The sequence below is a fragment of the Amphibalanus amphitrite genome, unplaced genomic scaffold, assembly GCF_019059575.1.
Source record: "Amphibalanus amphitrite isolate SeventyFive unplaced genomic scaffold, NRLGWU_Aamphi_draft 000934F_arrow, whole genome shotgun sequence".
Taxonomy (NCBI): domain Eukaryota; kingdom Metazoa; phylum Arthropoda; class Thecostraca; order Balanomorpha; family Balanidae; genus Amphibalanus; species Amphibalanus amphitrite.
In genome coordinates, this window is record NW_024882428.1 from 43,203 (window position 1) to 60,715 (window position 17,513).

General features: G+C 46.5%; 1 protein-coding gene across 5 annotated transcripts; it reads right to left on the bottom strand.

The window, feature by feature from the left end:
* Positions 1-11,105: 11,105 nt before the first annotated feature.
* LOC122368255 (SAP30-binding protein-like) lies at positions 11,106-17,011 on the bottom strand. Of its 5 annotated transcripts, none has more exons than XM_043342014.1 (6): positions 16,949-17,011; positions 14,573-14,775; positions 13,805-14,025; positions 13,278-13,430; positions 12,756-12,866; positions 11,106-11,995 (listed from the first exon to the last, which is right to left on the bottom strand). In XM_043342014.1, coding segments are annotated over exons 1-6 (873 nt in total). In that variant the 5' UTR covers positions 16,951-17,011; the 3' UTR covers positions 11,106-11,812. The 5 variants fall into 5 exon arrangements, with proteins under 5 accessions (XP_043197949.1, XP_043197953.1, XP_043197954.1 ...); XM_043342018.1 differs by having other exon boundaries at positions 16,918-16,957; XM_043342019.1 differs by having other exon boundaries at positions 16,928-16,954.
* Between the last annotated feature and the right edge of the window lie 502 nt (positions 17,012-17,513).

Sequence of the window (17,513 nt, forward strand, 5' to 3'; positions counted from 1 at the left end):
AATAACCATTGCAAAGGTCACCGGGGTCCATTGAAACGGCCTGTGGCCCTGTTTCAACTGACCCTCAGAGAAGCGTTTCAATTGACCCCATCCGCTCCCGCCATCTCGCACGCGCCGTAAAGCACATGTCAAACGAGCTGGAGGGACGGCATCATGCTGAATGAAGGGCCAAATAAGGTGTTATTCCGGAACCAGGAGTTCTTCTTTCAGCAAACAAAGGTATATGAGATATCACAAAATATTCATAAGAACGATTTCTCCCAAACGCCCCTCAAAAACACAAAAACAAGTGTCAAATCAAAATTACCGTCCGTTTGCCGCCCAAACGCCGTTGACAAAGGAAGTGGTCGAGCGCGGATGCGCAGTGGTGTCGGCAACGCCATATGTTGCATACTGTTGAAAATAAAGCCATGTTTCATCTGACCCCGTGTTTCAACTGGCCCCGCTCTCCCCTATATCGATTAAAACACTGAAATACATTCACAAAATGAAGATATTTCCTGTAAAAGAGATTAGGTGCAGATTTGGTCAAATTAGGTGCATTCGCCGGATAGCCCGTCGTGAAAGCGGCTAATGTCGCGAAGTGAACTCACCGCAAGCGTCGATGGAATAATTCGCTGATGGATTTCAGGGTCAATGTCAGGTCATTACCATACCTGACCTCAGGTAAACTTGCGACTTGCGTTATGCGTATGTTTACGATCAATGGGATTTTGTCAGGTCCTGAGGGCTGGGTCAGATCAATGGTTAGGTCAAGTCACTGACCCTTTGGACGTCACGTGAACCCTTTCGCTTCAACAGTTGCCGTGCTGCAGTTATCAGACCTAATCTTGTTGGTTTTCATAGAAAATGAACACGCCAGTGAGGATATGCAAAGAAACGGTGTGCACTGTACTGCATGTGCGTTTGTCGTATTTCACAAAAGCATTCTGTTTGTTTTGTGTAAGCGCAACGCGAGTTGGCATGTAAACTGGGTTGTCATTACTCATTGCCGCTTGACGGTATACCGAATTATACGATCACCTAAACAAACTAAGCCAAAACAATCGTTATTCATCCGCAGTCATTTACGTAAGGCGCAAAACGCTAAATAAACAGTAGGCACCGTTTGCCAGCGGAGCGCACACACAAAACAAATGACAGTGTTGAGTTTGGAATCATGCGGCTTCAAGACGGGAAGAAGCCGGGGAACCTGCTGCAGCCTGCGACCGATATTTTAGCGGACACCGTGTGTCGTTCCAGTGTCCTGGTGGCTGGTGTTTACATAAGTATAGGCACGAAGCCAGCCTGGGTCGAGCCTGCACTGATTAGTGTCCATCAAGTTAGCGTCGTATTCGTATTCGTTTTCAGCGTCGAGTTCAAAACATCGCCAAACTATGCCAAACGATAGATCTTGACACGCTGATTCCAAAAATATCACTCATTTTTTCCTAGGTCAAATATTTTGACCTCTAGGGGCAAAAAACCTCTCTGGCTATAAACAACAATAAGGTACTTCTTTATTTACCGTCCGATCGGGCTGAAACTTACACAAAACATGTGCCGCCACACAGGGATGCGTCAAAATCAACAAAATCGCCGATCGAGGTCAAAGGTCAAGGTCATATTTGCGAAAAACCATTATTTTTCGACGGGGTACCAAATAAAAACTTTATTTACCGTCCGATCGGGCTGAAACTTACACAAAACATGTGCGGCCACACAAGGATGCGTCACAATTAACAAAATCGCCAATCAAGGTCAAAGGTCAAGGTCATATTTGCGAAAAACCGTTATTTTTCGACGGGGTACCAAATAAAAACTTTATTTACCGTCCGATCGGGCTGAAACTTACACAAAAGATGTGCCGCCACACAAGGATGCGTCACAATCAACAAAATCGCCGATCGAGGTCAAAGTTCAAGGTCATATTTGCGAAAAACCGTTATTTTTCGACGGGGTACCAAATAAAAACTTTATTTACCGTCCGATCGGGCTGAAACTTACACAAAACATGTGCCGCCACACAAGGATGCGTCACAATCAACAAAATCGCCGATCGAGGTCAAAGGTCAAGGTCATATTTGCGAAAAAACGTTATTTTTCGACGGGGTACCAAATAAAAAACTTTATTTACCGTCCGATCGAGCTGAAACTTACACAAAACATGTGCCGCCACACAAGGATGCGTCACAATCAACAAAATCGTCGATCGATGTCAAAGGTCAAGGTCATATTTGCGAAAAACCGTTATTTTTCGACGGGGTACCAAATAAAAACTTTATTTACCGTCCGATCGGGCTGAAACTTACATAAAACATGTGCCGCCACACAGGGATGCGTCACAATCAACAAAATCGCCGATCGAGGTCAAAGGTCAAGGTCATATTTGCGAAAAACCGTTATTTTTCGACGGGGTACCAAATAAAAACTTTATTTACCGTCCGATCGGGCTGAAACTTACACAAAACATGTGCCGCCACACAAGGATGCGTCACAATCAACAAAATCGCCGATCGAGGTTAAAGGTCAAGGTCATATTTGCGAAAAACCGTTATTTTTCGACGGGGTACCAAAAAAAACTTTATTTACCGTCCGATCGGGCTGAAACTTACACAAAACATGTGCCGCCACACAAGGATGCGTCACAATCAACAAAATCGCCGATCGAGGTCAAAGGTCAAGGTCATATTTGCAAAAAACCGTTATTTTTCGACGGGGTACCAAATAAAAACTTTATTTACCGTCCGATCGGGCTGAAACTTACACAAAACATGTGCCGCCACACAAGGATGCGTCACAATCAACAAAATCGCCGATCGAGGTCAAAGTTCAAGGTCATATTTGCGAAAAACCGTTATTTTTCGACGGGGTACCAAATAAAAACTTTATTTACCGTCCGATCGGGCTGAAACTTACACAAAACATGTGCCGCCACACAAGGATGCGTCACAATCAACAAAATCGCCGATCGAGGTCAAAGGTCAAGGTCATATTTGCGAAAAATCGTTATTTTTCGACGGGGTACCAAATAAAAACTTTATTTACCGTCCGATCGAGCTGAAACTTACACAAAACATGTGCCGCCACACAAGGATGCGTCACAATCAACAAAATCGTCGATCGAGGTCAAAGGTCAAGGTCATATTTGCGAAAAACCGTTATTTTTCGACGGGGTACCAAATAAAAACTTTATTTACCGTCCGATCGGGCTCAAACTTACACAAAACATGTGCCGCCACACAGGGATGCGTCACAATCAACAAAATCGCCGATCGAGGTCAAAGGTCAAGGTCATATTTGCGAAAAACCGTTATTTTTCGACGGGGTACCAAATAAAAACTTTATTTACCGTCCGATCGGGCTGAAACTTACACAAAACATGTGCCGCCACACAAGGATGCGTCACAATCAACAAAATCGCCGATCGAGGTTAAAGGTCAAGGTCATATTTGCGAAAAACCGTTATTTTTCGACGGGGTACCAAATAAAAACTTTATTTACCGTCCGATCGGGCTGAAACTTACACAAAACATGTGCCGCCACACAAGGATGCGTCACAATCAACAAAATCGCCGATCGAGGTCAAAGGTCAAGGTCATATTTGCGAAAAACCGTTATTTTTCGACGGGGTACCAAATAAAAACTTTATTTACCGTCCGATCGGGCTGAAACTTACACAAAACATGTGCCGCCACACAAGGATGCGTCACAATCAACAAAATCGCCGATCGAGGTCAAAGGTCAAGGTCATATTTGCGAAAAACCGTTATTTTTCGACGGGGTACCAAATAAAAACTTTATTTCCCGTCCGATCGGGCTGAAACTTACACAAAACATGTGCCGCCACACAAGGATGCGTCACAATCAACAAAATCGCCGATCGAGGTCAAAGGTCAAGGTCATATTTGCGAAAAACCGTTATTTTTCGACGGGGTACCAAATAAAAACTTTATTTACCGTCCGATCGGGCTGAAACTTACACAAAACATGTGCCGCCACACAAGGATGCGTCACAATCAACAAAATCGCCGATCGAGGTCAAATGTCAAGGTCATATTTGCGAAAAACCGTTATTTTTCGACGGGGTACGAAATAAAAACTTTATTTACCGTCCGATCGGGCTGAAACTTACACAAAACATGTGCCGCCACACAAGGATGCGTCACAATCAACAAAATCGCCGATCGAGGTCAAAGTTCAAGGTCATATTTGCGAAAAACCGTTATTTTTCGACGGGGTAGGGTAAGGTGCCTAATTAGCGACCCTTTCCGATTTGCGACCTACCTCCCTACAGAAAAACTGGCAGGAGAAAACGGGGTAAAACTATCGTCAAAAGGTCAGCCATACTTTGGTTATCAAATTAAATTATTTTCCGGTCGTCGATATTTCTGGTGGGACGTTTCAGGTGAGTTTAAATAAAAATGACGGGTTTCTTATCCAAAACGTGTATGTTTGGGCCCTCTCTGATGAAAAACGATGCACCAGAGGTGAATAAAACTCAAAAGCTGTCACCTTCGCGATGTCTAGCTGTCACCAATTTTTTACAAGTAATCTTGAAAATAGAATGTACTTTTTTTGGCGTTTTCTCATCACCTTTTTAGGCCTAAAAAATGAAACTGAGACTAGAATGTGAAAAAATGACCTTTCAAATTTTGGACTCTGGGACCTTCTTTCAAACTTCGGACCTTTCAGATTTTGGACAACGCATCACCACATTTCAGTGACACAACACAACAAAAATAAATCACTACCACCCAACTTACCTTATAGGTCTGATCGACGTCCTAGCTCGTCCTGGCTTCCTGATCCAGTTCGATCAGAATTCAGAACTCACGAAAGGATTGCCAGTTGTCACTGATTCACTTGCCTTTGCTTCAGTAGTCAGAACCAATTATCAACGCTCCTACCAACACCAAGTTTCTGGGACCGATGGTCATGGACCTCACCCCAGTTGTGGCCCAGATGTGACGTCCCCCGTCCCAGTCGCCCGGTCCTTCCCTACTCCGGCGGCGGCCAAGGCCGCGCCGGCCGCGCCGGTCCCGCCACCGTTCAACCGGCGACGAGCGGGGACGTGAGCTGTCGCGCTGTCGCCGTTTTTCCTGCGTTGTCTATGGCGCTTCACAACGCACCGGCTGTCACACCGCCGGGATTTTTCAGCCCCAGCTGTCTACAAAGAGACGACGCTGTTCAATTTTTGTGCCGTGGTCCATAGTGGCCGTCTATGGGAAAACAGCTCTGATTTTAGCGGAAACGGACTAGTTATCTATTTTAAATGCATCAACTGAGATGCTCGAATCTGTCTCGTTATGCCTATTGGCTGTCACCTACGCACGCAGGCGAGTAGCAGGGTTTTTTCACCTCTGCGATGCACATTAGGATGATGCACCTTTATTATTCTGAATCGACATTCCTTTTTCAATTGATTGCCGTTTTCCCATAGTGAATCGCTCAGCTGTGCACAGCATGACGGTTAAAAATGTGTCGCAACTCATATTTCCTATTTGCGCCTGACATGGTCGCAAATAGCTCAAGAAGGGAAAGAAAGGGGACAAGAGAGAAATGAAAATGAGGTGTTGCTGAAGCTTGCAATGTGTGGCAGGGGATGCCAAATGTCGTCACCGACTGCAGGGGTGCCGAATTCAGCGCGGATCTCGAATATCATACGAGATAGCCCGCAAAATTTGGGTTTCCGCCTTCTTTTCGCCTTCGGTGCATCACGTGATCAGTTTTTACTTACGCAAATGTGTTGGATAAACGTTCCTGTTCGAGTAATTGAGTGCTTTGCGCATATGTTACCTTTTTGAGATCATATTTCATCTTTTCAGGCGTCGCATTTTTTTTTGCCATTTTTAATATGGGGGAACCCATAGACTTATTAGCGACCCTCCCCGGTCGCTAATCGGGAAGAGTTCCCTATTAGCGTTTTTTGCAATGGTTTGCCAAAATGCTCACTACAAATAAGTTAGTGAATATTGGGGCAGAAAATGACTATATTTTAATAGAAAAATGAACGATCTCTCCGAAAATCAAGCCAGTAATACAGTGGCACCCACAGAGCGTGAGCAATGACGGTTCAAATTAAGGGGGTCGCTAATTAGGCACCTTACCCTACCAAATAAAAACTTTATTTACCGTCCCATCGGGCTGAAACTTACACAAAACATGTGCCGCCACACAAGGATGCGTCACAATCAACAAAATCGCCGATCGAGGTCAAAGGTCAAGGTCATATTTGCGAAAAACCGTTATTTTTCGACGGGGTACCAAATAAAAACTTTATTTACCGTCCGATCGAGCTGAAACTTACACAAAACATGTGCCGCCACACAAGGATGCGTCACAATCAACAAAATCGTCGATCGAGGTCAAAGGTCAAGGTCATATTTGCGAAAAACCGTTATTTTTCGACGGGGTACCAAATAAAAACTTTATTTACCGTCCGATCGGGCTGAAACTTACACAAAACATGTGCCGCCACACAGGGATGCGTCACAATCAACAAAATCGCCGATCGAGGTCAAAGGTCAAGGTCATATTTGCGAAAAACCGTTATTTTTCGACGGGGTACCAAATAAAAACTTTATTTACCGTCCGATCGGGCTGAAACTTACACAAAACACCCCGTCAAAATACCCCGTCGAAAAATAACGTTTTTCGCAAATATGACCTTGACCTTTGACCTCGATCGGCGATGTTGTTGATTGTGACGCATCCTTGTGTGGCGGCACATGTTTTGTGTAAGTTTCAGCCCGATCGGACGGTAAATAAAGTTTTTATTTGGTACCCCGTCGAAAAATAACGGTTTTTCGCAAATATGACCTTGACCTTTGACCTCGATCGGCGATTTTGTTGATTGTGACGCATCCCTGTGTGGCGGCACTTGTTTTGTGTAAGTTTCAGCCCGATCGGACGGTAAATAAAGTTTTTATTTGGTACCCCGTCGAAAAATAACGGTTTTTCGCAAATATGACCTTGACCTTTGACCTCGATCGGCGATTTTGTTGATTGTGACGCATCCTTGTGTAGCGGCACATGTTTTGTGTAAGTTTCAGCCCGATCGGACGGTAAATAAAGTTTTTATTTGGTACCCCGTCGAAAAATAACGGTTTTTCGCAAATATGACCTTGACCTTTGACCTCGATCGGCGATGTTGTTGATTGTGACGCATCCTTGTGTGGCGGCACATGTTTTGTGTAAGTTTCAGCCCGATCGGACGGTAAATAAAGTTTTTATTTGGTACCCCGTCGAAAAATAACGGTTTTTCGCAAATATGACCTTGACCTTTGACCTCGATCGGCGATTTTGTTGATTGTGACGCATCCTTGTGTGGCGGCACATGTTTTGTGTAAGTTTCAGCCCGATCGGACGGTAAATAAAGTTTTTATTTGGTACCCCGTCGAAAAATAACGGTTTTTCGCAAATATGACCTTGACCTTTGACCTCGATCGGCGATTTTGTTGATCGTGACGCATCCTTGTGTGGCGGCACATGTTTTGTGTAAGTTTCAGCCCGATCGGACGGTAAATAAAGTTTTTATTTGGTACCCCATCGAAAAACAACGGTTTTTCGCAAATATGACCTTGACCTTTGACCTCGATCGGCGATTTTGCTGATTGTGACGCATCCTTGTGTGGCGGCACATGTTTTGTGTAAGTTTCAGCCCGATCGGACGGTAAATAAAGTTTTTATTTGGTACCCCGTCGAAAAATAACGGTTTTTCGCAAATATGACCTTGACCTTTGACCTCGATCGGCGATTTTGTTCATTGTGACGCATCCTTGTGTGGCGGCACATGTTTTGTGTAAGTTTCAGCCCGATCGGACGGTAAATAAAGTTTTTATTTGGTACCCCGTCGAAAAATAACGGTTTTTCGCAAATATGACCTTGACCTTTGACCTCGATCGGCGATTTTGTTGATTGTGACGCATCCCTGTGTGGCGGCACATGTTTTGTGTAAGTTTCAGCCCGATCGGACGGTAAATAAAGTTTTTATTTGGTACCCCGTCGAAAAATAACGGTTTTTCGCAAATATGACCTTGACCTTTGACCTCGATCGGCGATTTTGTTGATTGTGACGCATCCTTGTGTGGCGGCACATGTTTTGTGTAAGTTTCAGCCCGATCGGACGGTAAATAAAGTTTTTATTTGGTACCCCGTCGAAAAATAACGGTTTTTCGCAAATATGACCTTGACCTTTGACCTCGATCGGCGATTTTGTTGATTGTGACGCATCCCTGTGTGGCGGCACATGTTTTGTGTAAGTTTCAGCCCGATCGGACGGTAAATAAAGAAGTACCTTATTGTTGTTTATAGCCAGAGAGGTTTTTTGCCCCTAGAGGTCAAAATATTTGACCTAGGAAAAAATGAGTGATATTTTTGGAATCAGCGTGTCAAGATCTATCGTTTGGCATAGTTTGGCGATGTTTTGAACTCGACGCTGAAAACCAGGGGCGGATCCAAGGGGGGGGTCACATGGGTCATGGCCCCCCCCTTGAGGCCCGGGGGCCCAAAGACCTGCCAGGGGCACCACCGGCCTATCAGGGGTATCACAGTCCTGACAGGGGCACCACAGGACCGCCAGGGGCACCACAGGCCTAGCAGGGACACCACGGGCCTGGTGCCCCTGGGCCCTGACAGGACTGTAACGCCCCTGACAAGCCTGAAGTGTCCCCGGCAGGCACGTGGTGCCCCTGACAGGCCTGAGGCGCCCCTGCAAGGCCGGTGGTGCCCCTGGCAGGCCTGTGGTGTCCATGGCAGGCCTGTGGTGCCCTTGCTAGGCCTCTGGTGCCCCTGACAGGCTTGTAATGCCCCTGGAAGGACTGTGGTGCCCCTGGGCCCTGACAAGCCTGAGGTGCCCCTGACAGGCCAGTGGTGCCCTTGCTAGGCCTGTGGTGCCCCTGGCAGGCCTCTGGTGCCCCTGACAGGCTTGCGGTGCCCTTGGAAGGACTGTGGTGTCCCTGGGCCCTGACAAGCCTGAGGTGCCCCTGACAGGCCCGTGGTGCCCTTGTTAGGCCTGTGGTGCCCCTGGCAGGCCTCTGGTGCCCTTGCTAGGCCGCTGGTGCCCCTGGCAGGCCTCTGGTGCCCCTGCGCCCGGAGAGGACTGGTGCCCCTGAAAAGTCTGAAGTGCCCCTCGGCAGGCCCGTGGTGCCCCTGACAGGCCCAAGGTGCCCCTGCAAGGCCGGTGGTGCCCCTGGCAGCCCTCTGGTGCCCCTGGCAGGTCTGTGGTGCCCCTGGCAGGTCTGTGGCGCCCCTGGCAGACCTGTGTTGACTGGTGCCCCTGCTAGGTCGCTGGTGCCCCTCACAGACCTGTGGTGCCCCTGGGCCTTGACAAGCCTGAGATGCCTGGCTATGACAGGCTCGTGGTGCCCCTGATAGACCAGTGGTGCCCCTGCTAGGCCGCTGGTGCCCCTCACAGGCCTGCGGCGCCCCTGGAAGGACTGTGGTGCCCCTGCCCCTAGGGGTGCTCATGGGCCCAACAGGCCCGTTGTGCCCCTGACAGGCCTGTAGTGTCCTTGCTAGGCCTGTGGTGCACCTGCTTCCTGGCGGGCCTGTGGCGCCCCTACAAGGCCATAGGTGCCCCTGACAGGTTTGTGGTGTCCCTGGAAGGACTTTGGTGCCCCTGACAAGCCTGAAGTGTCAAGGACAGACCCTTTAGACGCCAGTGTCAAGTTCGTCGGACTGACAACGATTTGCTTACCTGATAACGTTCCTGGTAAGTACTCACTACTCAGCGTCCACAACATATACATATACACATAGCACATTCATATATACTTGCTTACAATTGGTAAATGTGGTTGTGGCTAAGAGTTAAGATACTGACTAAAAATAAAAAATAAAAATAAAAACTGAAAATGGGGCACCACCAAAATGAAGTGGACGAAATCCGTTGAGTTTTTAATTTTGGGTATAGGCAGGGGCACCACTTCGATTCATGACCCTCCCCTTGGAGTTTTCCTGGATCCGCCCCTGCTGAAAACGAATACGAATACGACGCTAACTTGATGGACATCACTGATTACTGGTTAGTCCTCGAAGCGGCATGGATGACAGTCATGCTCCAATTTTATATCATTTTTGCTGTGTGTGATTTCTCATTTCCAAGATGAGGACGTTGTAAAATCATCTATTCACCGCAGAAGTAGGTATCATCCACATTAAAATGACTCATAAAATTTGACATTTAATGAGTCACAGACGACACGGCAGTTTTACCGATCTTTCCATTTTTACATGTTGCTACGCAAGGTATCAATTCCAAACGACTCTAGGCTTCGAGGTAGACGGCACGGCAGGATATCAATTCCCAACGACTCTGGGCTTCGAGGTAGACATGACATCACTACCGCTCCACCCGCGTCAATGCTAGCTTACCACACAGAGGTTTCCAGTGAACCACAGCCCAGAGCGGCAGCGGTGGCAGCTTTTTCCGGCCTCAGCACTGACGTAAAGTTACGGGCACAGTACGGCAAACGGACGAGCCCAAGTTGCGCGACTCTGTCGATTTACGACGGTCATAGCGAGCCGAGTTATGTGCGGACGAACCTCGTCAACTTTGAAATATCAAAACAGGACGGCCGCTTCATCCTGCGACATTGTGACTGACGCTGCCGTTGATCTTTGAGTTGGGAGCCAGACATCTATTTTTCATGTGATAGATGCAGATCATGGATGTCCCGTTGGCCGCCAGGCCAGACCCTCAGCTGACGCCATGCTTGCACCTCAGTCACAATGTAAAGGCGTCATTGGCATAAGAATGCCAGCGATTTGCGATTATTTCAATAATGTTTGAAGTCGTACGCCCATCAATATTCGAACTATTTAATTATGGAAGCACGATATGAAACGAAAAGTGATATTGTATAAGGATCGTGTCCCGCCACATGGGATGCGTAACGCGTGTAACACACATCAGTGTTTTCGTGATCTGTGAGCGTTATGATGGATGACCATTTGTCATCGACAGACACCAAGTACAATACTCAACAGTAACACTTTAAGCGGGTGTCCGCTACGAAAATCCCAGCGGAGTCGCAAACATTGTTTAGAAATCAACCGAATATTTAGCCAACCATCAGTGTCACCACTCGCTCGATACACGAGGTACCAGCCAAAGTATCAACTCACAAGATTCATGTATTTCGCGCTGCAATGATAGCGCACAAAGGCAGACGATTTTCCACCACAGCATTTACGTGATCATTAAATGCAGGCGATGCTTCTGTGAGCGAGACCAGTGAAACACAGTCAGCCTGAAAACTGGCAACGCAGAATGCACAAAATGATGAGACAATTCATGATACAAATGGATAACACCGACCCGACACGTTAAAATATGTTGCGGCATGTAGCCGACACATAGCCTGCGCCTCGTGAACCCCACGCGGCAATCAGTGAAATTGTTAGTTCCATACTCCACCACTGGGGAGCGCCACGCCATCCATTGAACAGGGCCGCTTGTAAGATTCCAGTTCCCTCAGAACAAAAAGCAGCTTCTTTCCGGGGGAGAGACTCCCAGATAGCCTTCTGAGCCGTGCCAGAAACATAGTAATTCCACAGCGCCGCCGCTTTGTCAAGTAACGAAGCCACGTCAGTGGAAATGCACTGTCAAGCCCAGCACTCATCATTTTCACACAGAGCCTTCGAAGACGTCATTTCCCTCACACTTCACACTTCTCTCACTCCGAAAAATACCACATCACGACATCCTCTTCATGCTGTGACACCATCCACACAACACATTAACACATAACACTTTCTCCACGGCCTTCACTGAGCTCACCCATCACAAAACACACATCCACGCACAACCACTCTTCCCATCAAACCCCTATTTCTTTTTGGCTATGCTGCCGAAGGCCGGTATGGTTTTGGAGGGCGGCGCCAGTCCGGTGGCCAGGCCAGCCGGTTTGATGATGGGCACGCCGCCCGCGTGTGGGGCTCCCACCTGATCCCATTTGCTGCGCCGGGCCGGCTCGCCAGTCATCTTCTTCGTACCGGTCACCACCTCCACCTGAAATGTATTGTATTGCATTGACGGATTGTATTTAATTGACGTAGATAATGTACATGTAGTATGGTAGACATTGGTAGTGCTACTCAGATCGGTAAGCGAGACTAGAATTGATCGACGTTCGTAGCGCTGAGGTTTAGTAAATCAAAGTTCGTAGAACTGCATCGTCGGGAATCGGGATAAAACGAGGGTGTAAGGGTTCAGTGTCAAACGATTGAACAAAAATGGCGAGGTGTGAATTCAAACACGCACAAACACACAGAACACATTATTCATTAGCATACAGCCACCGCCCACAACGCTGCTAAGCTTCCAATCAACCCGGACCCCTCCCCCTCCCCCGCAGCAAGCTGACACACCAGCACCGAACAAGCGGGACGACAGGTTATTGGTTCAGAAAATCAGAACAGATTGGAGCGGGGTTCGCAGAACACATCTGTCCGCACGCCATCCTACGTCGCGAGGTACTCGACTCAAGAGCTATTGAAGAAGGGACCATGATCAACAAGCGTATGGAAAACTCGTGTATGGAAGGACAAAGGTCACCACCATCGGATTTAGTTACCGAACTGAGTAATTTTACTTGTGTGATAAAAATAAGTGAGGACAAGATATATTCATGGCAGTTGCTGAGCACCTAGCGTAACGCAATACTACCCATAGAAAAGCATGCGGCTCCATGAAAGAAAGATGGTAAGACTGATACACAACAACCATCCAGTTGAGGCTCCTTCCGACATTTCGGGGCTGTCTCTCTCACCTTTGTGCGTTCTTTCCTCTCTTTCTCCCTGCGTTCCATGTCTTCCTTTTGTACTTTGGCGAGCTCCTCATAGTATGATTGCTTTCCCCAGATGGACGGATCATATAGCTCCTGATGGCGATCAAAGAGAACGTGTGAGCACGGCCACACGACGAGTTTCTCATAAACAAAATCATGCCAATGCAATGGCTGGAGACGAGTTTCGGCCTTTATTATGGTGAAAAAAGTCCAACAAAATAAGTTTCGAGCAACTTCGTACGCATAGTTGTTCAATTGACATGTCAAACCGTGTGGGATGGCCAATGGTGGCCGAGTATAGTTTTGTAAATCGTAAAAATTGAGGAATAAACAGTTTACTCACTGCACTACGATAAAACTGATGACTATAATAGTGATCTCAAATTCAGGTCGTTCAAACTTCAGTTAGTGAGGTTAGCCAGTGTTGACAGGCCAAACGTTGGCAGCTCGTTCTCCCCTCCCCGGCTCATCGGCCAGTAGGTGATATCCCCGTCCCCGGCTCACCGGCGGGTAGTTGGTGCCAAACTCGTCAATGTTACAGAACTGGATCAGCTTCTCGTAGATGGAGGGATTACGGAAGTCCTTGTGCGCCCGCAGCTTGTCGTTCATGTCTGCGCCCGTTCGCAGCCTCTTCTGGCACAGTTTGGCCACCATCTCCTGTGAATGAGGCCGCACTTTGTCACACGGGCCACGGAATACCTGCACATGGTTCAATCGTTGGGAGCATTTCTAAACCCAGCTCGGTCGTTAGTAGTATTTCTGAGCAAAGGTCGTATAAACGATTTCATTACATCGAAATTAACAGCAGCGTGTCATCACCGGATAAAATTCAACGATTTCGAATCTATTTTTGAAGTTCACCACGGACAACCTCAGACTCGCATTAAAAAAAGTAATTTCGTACTGGCAATGTCCACACACACACACACAAAAATCAATAAAGGAAGTCAAAATAACAACCAAATCATGGTTTCATCAGCAGTCCCGTACCCTCACGCGTCCACCGTCAATAGCTGACAGTTGCTACCGACCTGGAGGTCTTTGGAGCAGCGTCCCGGCGGCTCCGGCGGGATCAGGTCATCATCGGCGCTGCGGGCGGCGGCTCCGGCTCCCTGCGCGTCTCCGGCGCCCTGCTCGGCCCCCTCGTCATCCGAGCGCGAGATGTCCATGTCGTCGCTGCCCGCCTCCACATCGTCACTGTCTCTGTCGTCCTCCGGGTCCCCGATGTAGGAGACCAGTCGTGCCGGGCGGTCTGTCGGAGGCAGAGGTGAGTGTGAGCTGCACTCAGCGAGTGCAGTTAGGGGTTCAGTGGTCAGGGGTGCAGCACTTGAGGGGTGCAGCAGTTGGGGTGCAGCAGTTGGGGGTGCAGCAGTTGGGGGTGCAGCAGTTGGGGGTGCAGCAGTTGGGGGTGCAGCAGTTGGGGGTGCAGCAGTTGGGGGTGCAGCAGTTGGGGGTGCAGCAGTTGGGGGTGCAACAATTGGGGGTGCAGCAGCCAGGGCCACTGCATTCAGAAAACTACAGTCAACAGTGGGGTTGTCTAGGATAAAGGATATGTAAAGTAAGATGGCCTTTACAAGTAAACCTAGTGTAAAATAAACATGTACACTCCTTTTTCAAGCATACTCTTATAAAAACTAGTGCTGCATCCACTTACACTTTGCAGGCCCGCTTTTGATGCAAATTCTCATTCTGACAGAACTAAGGCCTTCATAAGTGCTGAAATGCAAAGTATTTCCTGTGATGAGAATTAGGTTGAAATGTCAGACAGTCTGAGTCAGAAGCAAAAAATGATTTCTTACCCATGTTTGAGCTGCTCTCCTCATCAACTGGTTTGACTTCCTCTCTCTCAATATTGATAGGGACTTGTGCTGGTTCATCTTGAGAATTACTGTGGTGCGAATGGGAGTCATCCTCACCCTCAGAATCAGTGTACTGCGCACTCAAACTATTGAGTGCCGACATATTGCCAAGAAAGGAGAAGGCACCTTCAGCACACAGAATCCTGCAAAATAAATAAAATCAGCACATCGCAAGAGGAAATTCACGAAACAAAATCATGAAAAAAGAACACATCCTTCTAAGGTAGAGAAGTGAGATCACATGTAGTTAGGTACTTATGGTACTTATGATACTTTTTACACAAAACATTTATATGTCAAAGTTACACCCAACCACTCGTTGAGTCAGGTAAGGTTATGTGGCATATAAGCAGATTTAGGTTGTAGATTAGGTTGTAGGGTAGGTTGTAGGTTGGTAGGTGTAGGCTGATAGGTAGTAGGTTGCCGGTTGATAGGTTGTAGGTGTAGGTCAGTAGGCGGAACTATGGTCAAGCGTAGCCATTTTCGGGAACGCATTTTCGTTCCCATGTTTGGGAACGTTAAACCCAAATATGGGAACGCCATGTAGGCATTATTTAAAACAAGAAAAAGAACCGTTAAATGACGTCCAAAAAATATTAAACGATCGTGAACCGCCTGATATTTGTCTCAATATTGTTGGGAAAGAGTTTGCTATTGTAAGGCCCATCGTAGTTTCAAATCGTTCCCCTATTTCTAAAGCAGTCCATCATCCGGGCTGCGAGCCCAAATTTGGGAACGCTCTCGTACACTGGCGCTGCAAGCGTTCCTTATTATGGGAACGGCGTACCCAAAATTGGGAACGATTTCACCGACGTCTTTCAGGGGCTCTTTTCATTAACAAGCATTGAACAAGCATCACGTCCAACGCCGCAAATTATTGTTAACGCAACAATCATCAGATGACCTTTCCGGCAAGACCGTCGCATGTTTCGCCCGGTCTCTGTGCTTTTATTCCCGTCGATCTCGCAGCGGGCACGCACCCCTCTGCAGGATTACGTAATTCACAACGCTCAGCGATGTTCAACAAGGTCTTCCATACTTATATCCACCGTCCGCGCCGAGGGTGGAGACATGTCAAGCACCTGTCTGTTTATCACCGATAGTTGATGAGCACAAGGAAGTATCCAAAAATGGGAACGCTGAATGTGTTACACCCTCAAAACAACTAGTCCCAACGAAAATCTAGTTTTTTCCTTTCTTAATGAGTGTAAGTGGCAAAAGGTCTGGTAGGATGGGCACGAAGAATGATCGAAATCAGCATAAAAATTATAAATAAGCCACACAGAGCGACCTATATAAGAGAAATTCCCCCAAAACGATCATGCTTAGAAACACGGAAGACAAAAACCACGCTCATGACGCTCCTTATAAAACAACGCTAAACAGCTAGCATCCAAATAAAATAGTCTTTCCGGGCTGATAAAATACAGCTGAATAATTTTAAACCACTGAAACTGAGTTTACAACAGTAGTTCGGTAAAATTACTGACGTTCCACGCGGTCGTGCGCCCCGACACCAAAAGTCAACAATATTACCTCGGGACTGTCCGCGTGTTCGCTTGCATATGTCAGCATCTGGTGTTGCTAGTATGAAACTTCATAACCAGGCGAAAATTATTATACTTGACCTCAAAATGTAAAAAACGCTTCATTGTCCTTAAAATTGCATGTTAAATGTAGTATAACCCATGTTTTCACCATTCCGTCATTTCAAAAAATCACTAAAAATATCATTTGACGGTCAATTTCCTCGTTCCACGGTCAGATTAAAGATAATTTTATAGAGAATTAGTAGATACTTAAATTAGCGTGCACTTTTTTGTGACGTGATGCACTAATGAGTTTTAGTGGGCGAACAGCTGAAAAATAACCTTCCGTTCTCATAAATGGGAACGCCCGTTCCCATATTTGGGAACTCCGTTCCCAAAAATGGGAACGTTCCTATATTTGGGTACTCATGACCATAGTTCCACCTACTGAGGTTGTAGGTTTGTAGGTTACCTAGTAGGTAAGCCGTAAGGTTAGGTCAGCTTAAATAAGCTTTTTATTTTTTGCTTGTATTAAACTGATTTTTTAGCATTAAATAATTGCATTAACAATTTTCTAGGTTTAAAATGGTTTGTGACAGCATAGTGCGGTTTTTATTCAATTTTGAACCTAGGGTGCAAAAGTGGTGCAAAAGAGGGATTTGAACAAAATCCCCCCCCCCAAAAAAAAATAGGATGTAAGCCTCCAGCTCTTCTATGAACAGAATGGAACAACTTGGGGACAACCCAGGGAACAACCGCCGGATACAGGAATAAGTTTATTAATCACATAAACAATGCGTTCGTTGTTGGACGCAAGTTGGACGCTTCTGGACAACGAAACAGCCCTGTTCGGCATATTGCTATGTGCTCCAGTTTCCAAGGAGACTGGACTGGACCCAGTTTTCGTTACCGCAAAAGTTAAGATTTTTGATAAGTCAATGATCATGAAAAAATAAGAAATAAATTTTTGCAACACAATACATCGTATTATATAATATTCAACAATTTATGCCGGAACGCCGTTGATTTTTATATTTATACGTCATATGCAAGATCCCATTATGGCATACTACATCACGTCAGCTGAATATCGAACAGGATCATTTATTTCTGTTTGAATAATCTGCGTCGCATTCACTGTCATTCACACCCGTTTTCGACGGACAAGACTACTTTACAGCCACCTTGGCAACCACCCTATAAATCAGCAACCACACAGCAGATTAAGATAGAATTAGCACTATTCAAATAACGGTAGACAATTATACACACAATTTTGAATATGGTGACCTAAAATGACCTCGTTGAGCTTAAAAAGTTAACTTGACGATTTTGCCATATAGGTAGGTATC

Bases quoted from the DNA above. Each gene is read 5' to 3' on its own strand.
- LOC122368255 (XM_043342014.1), bottom strand. The intron at 13,431-13,804 runs GTCGGTAGCAAC...CCTCATTCACAG, and splicing joins GCTGCTCCAAAGACCTCCAG to GAGATGGTGGCCAAACTGTG. The intron at 12,867-13,277 runs GTGAGCCGGGGA...GATCGCCATCAG, and splicing joins TTGGCACCAACTACCCGCCG to GAGCTATATGATCCGTCCAT.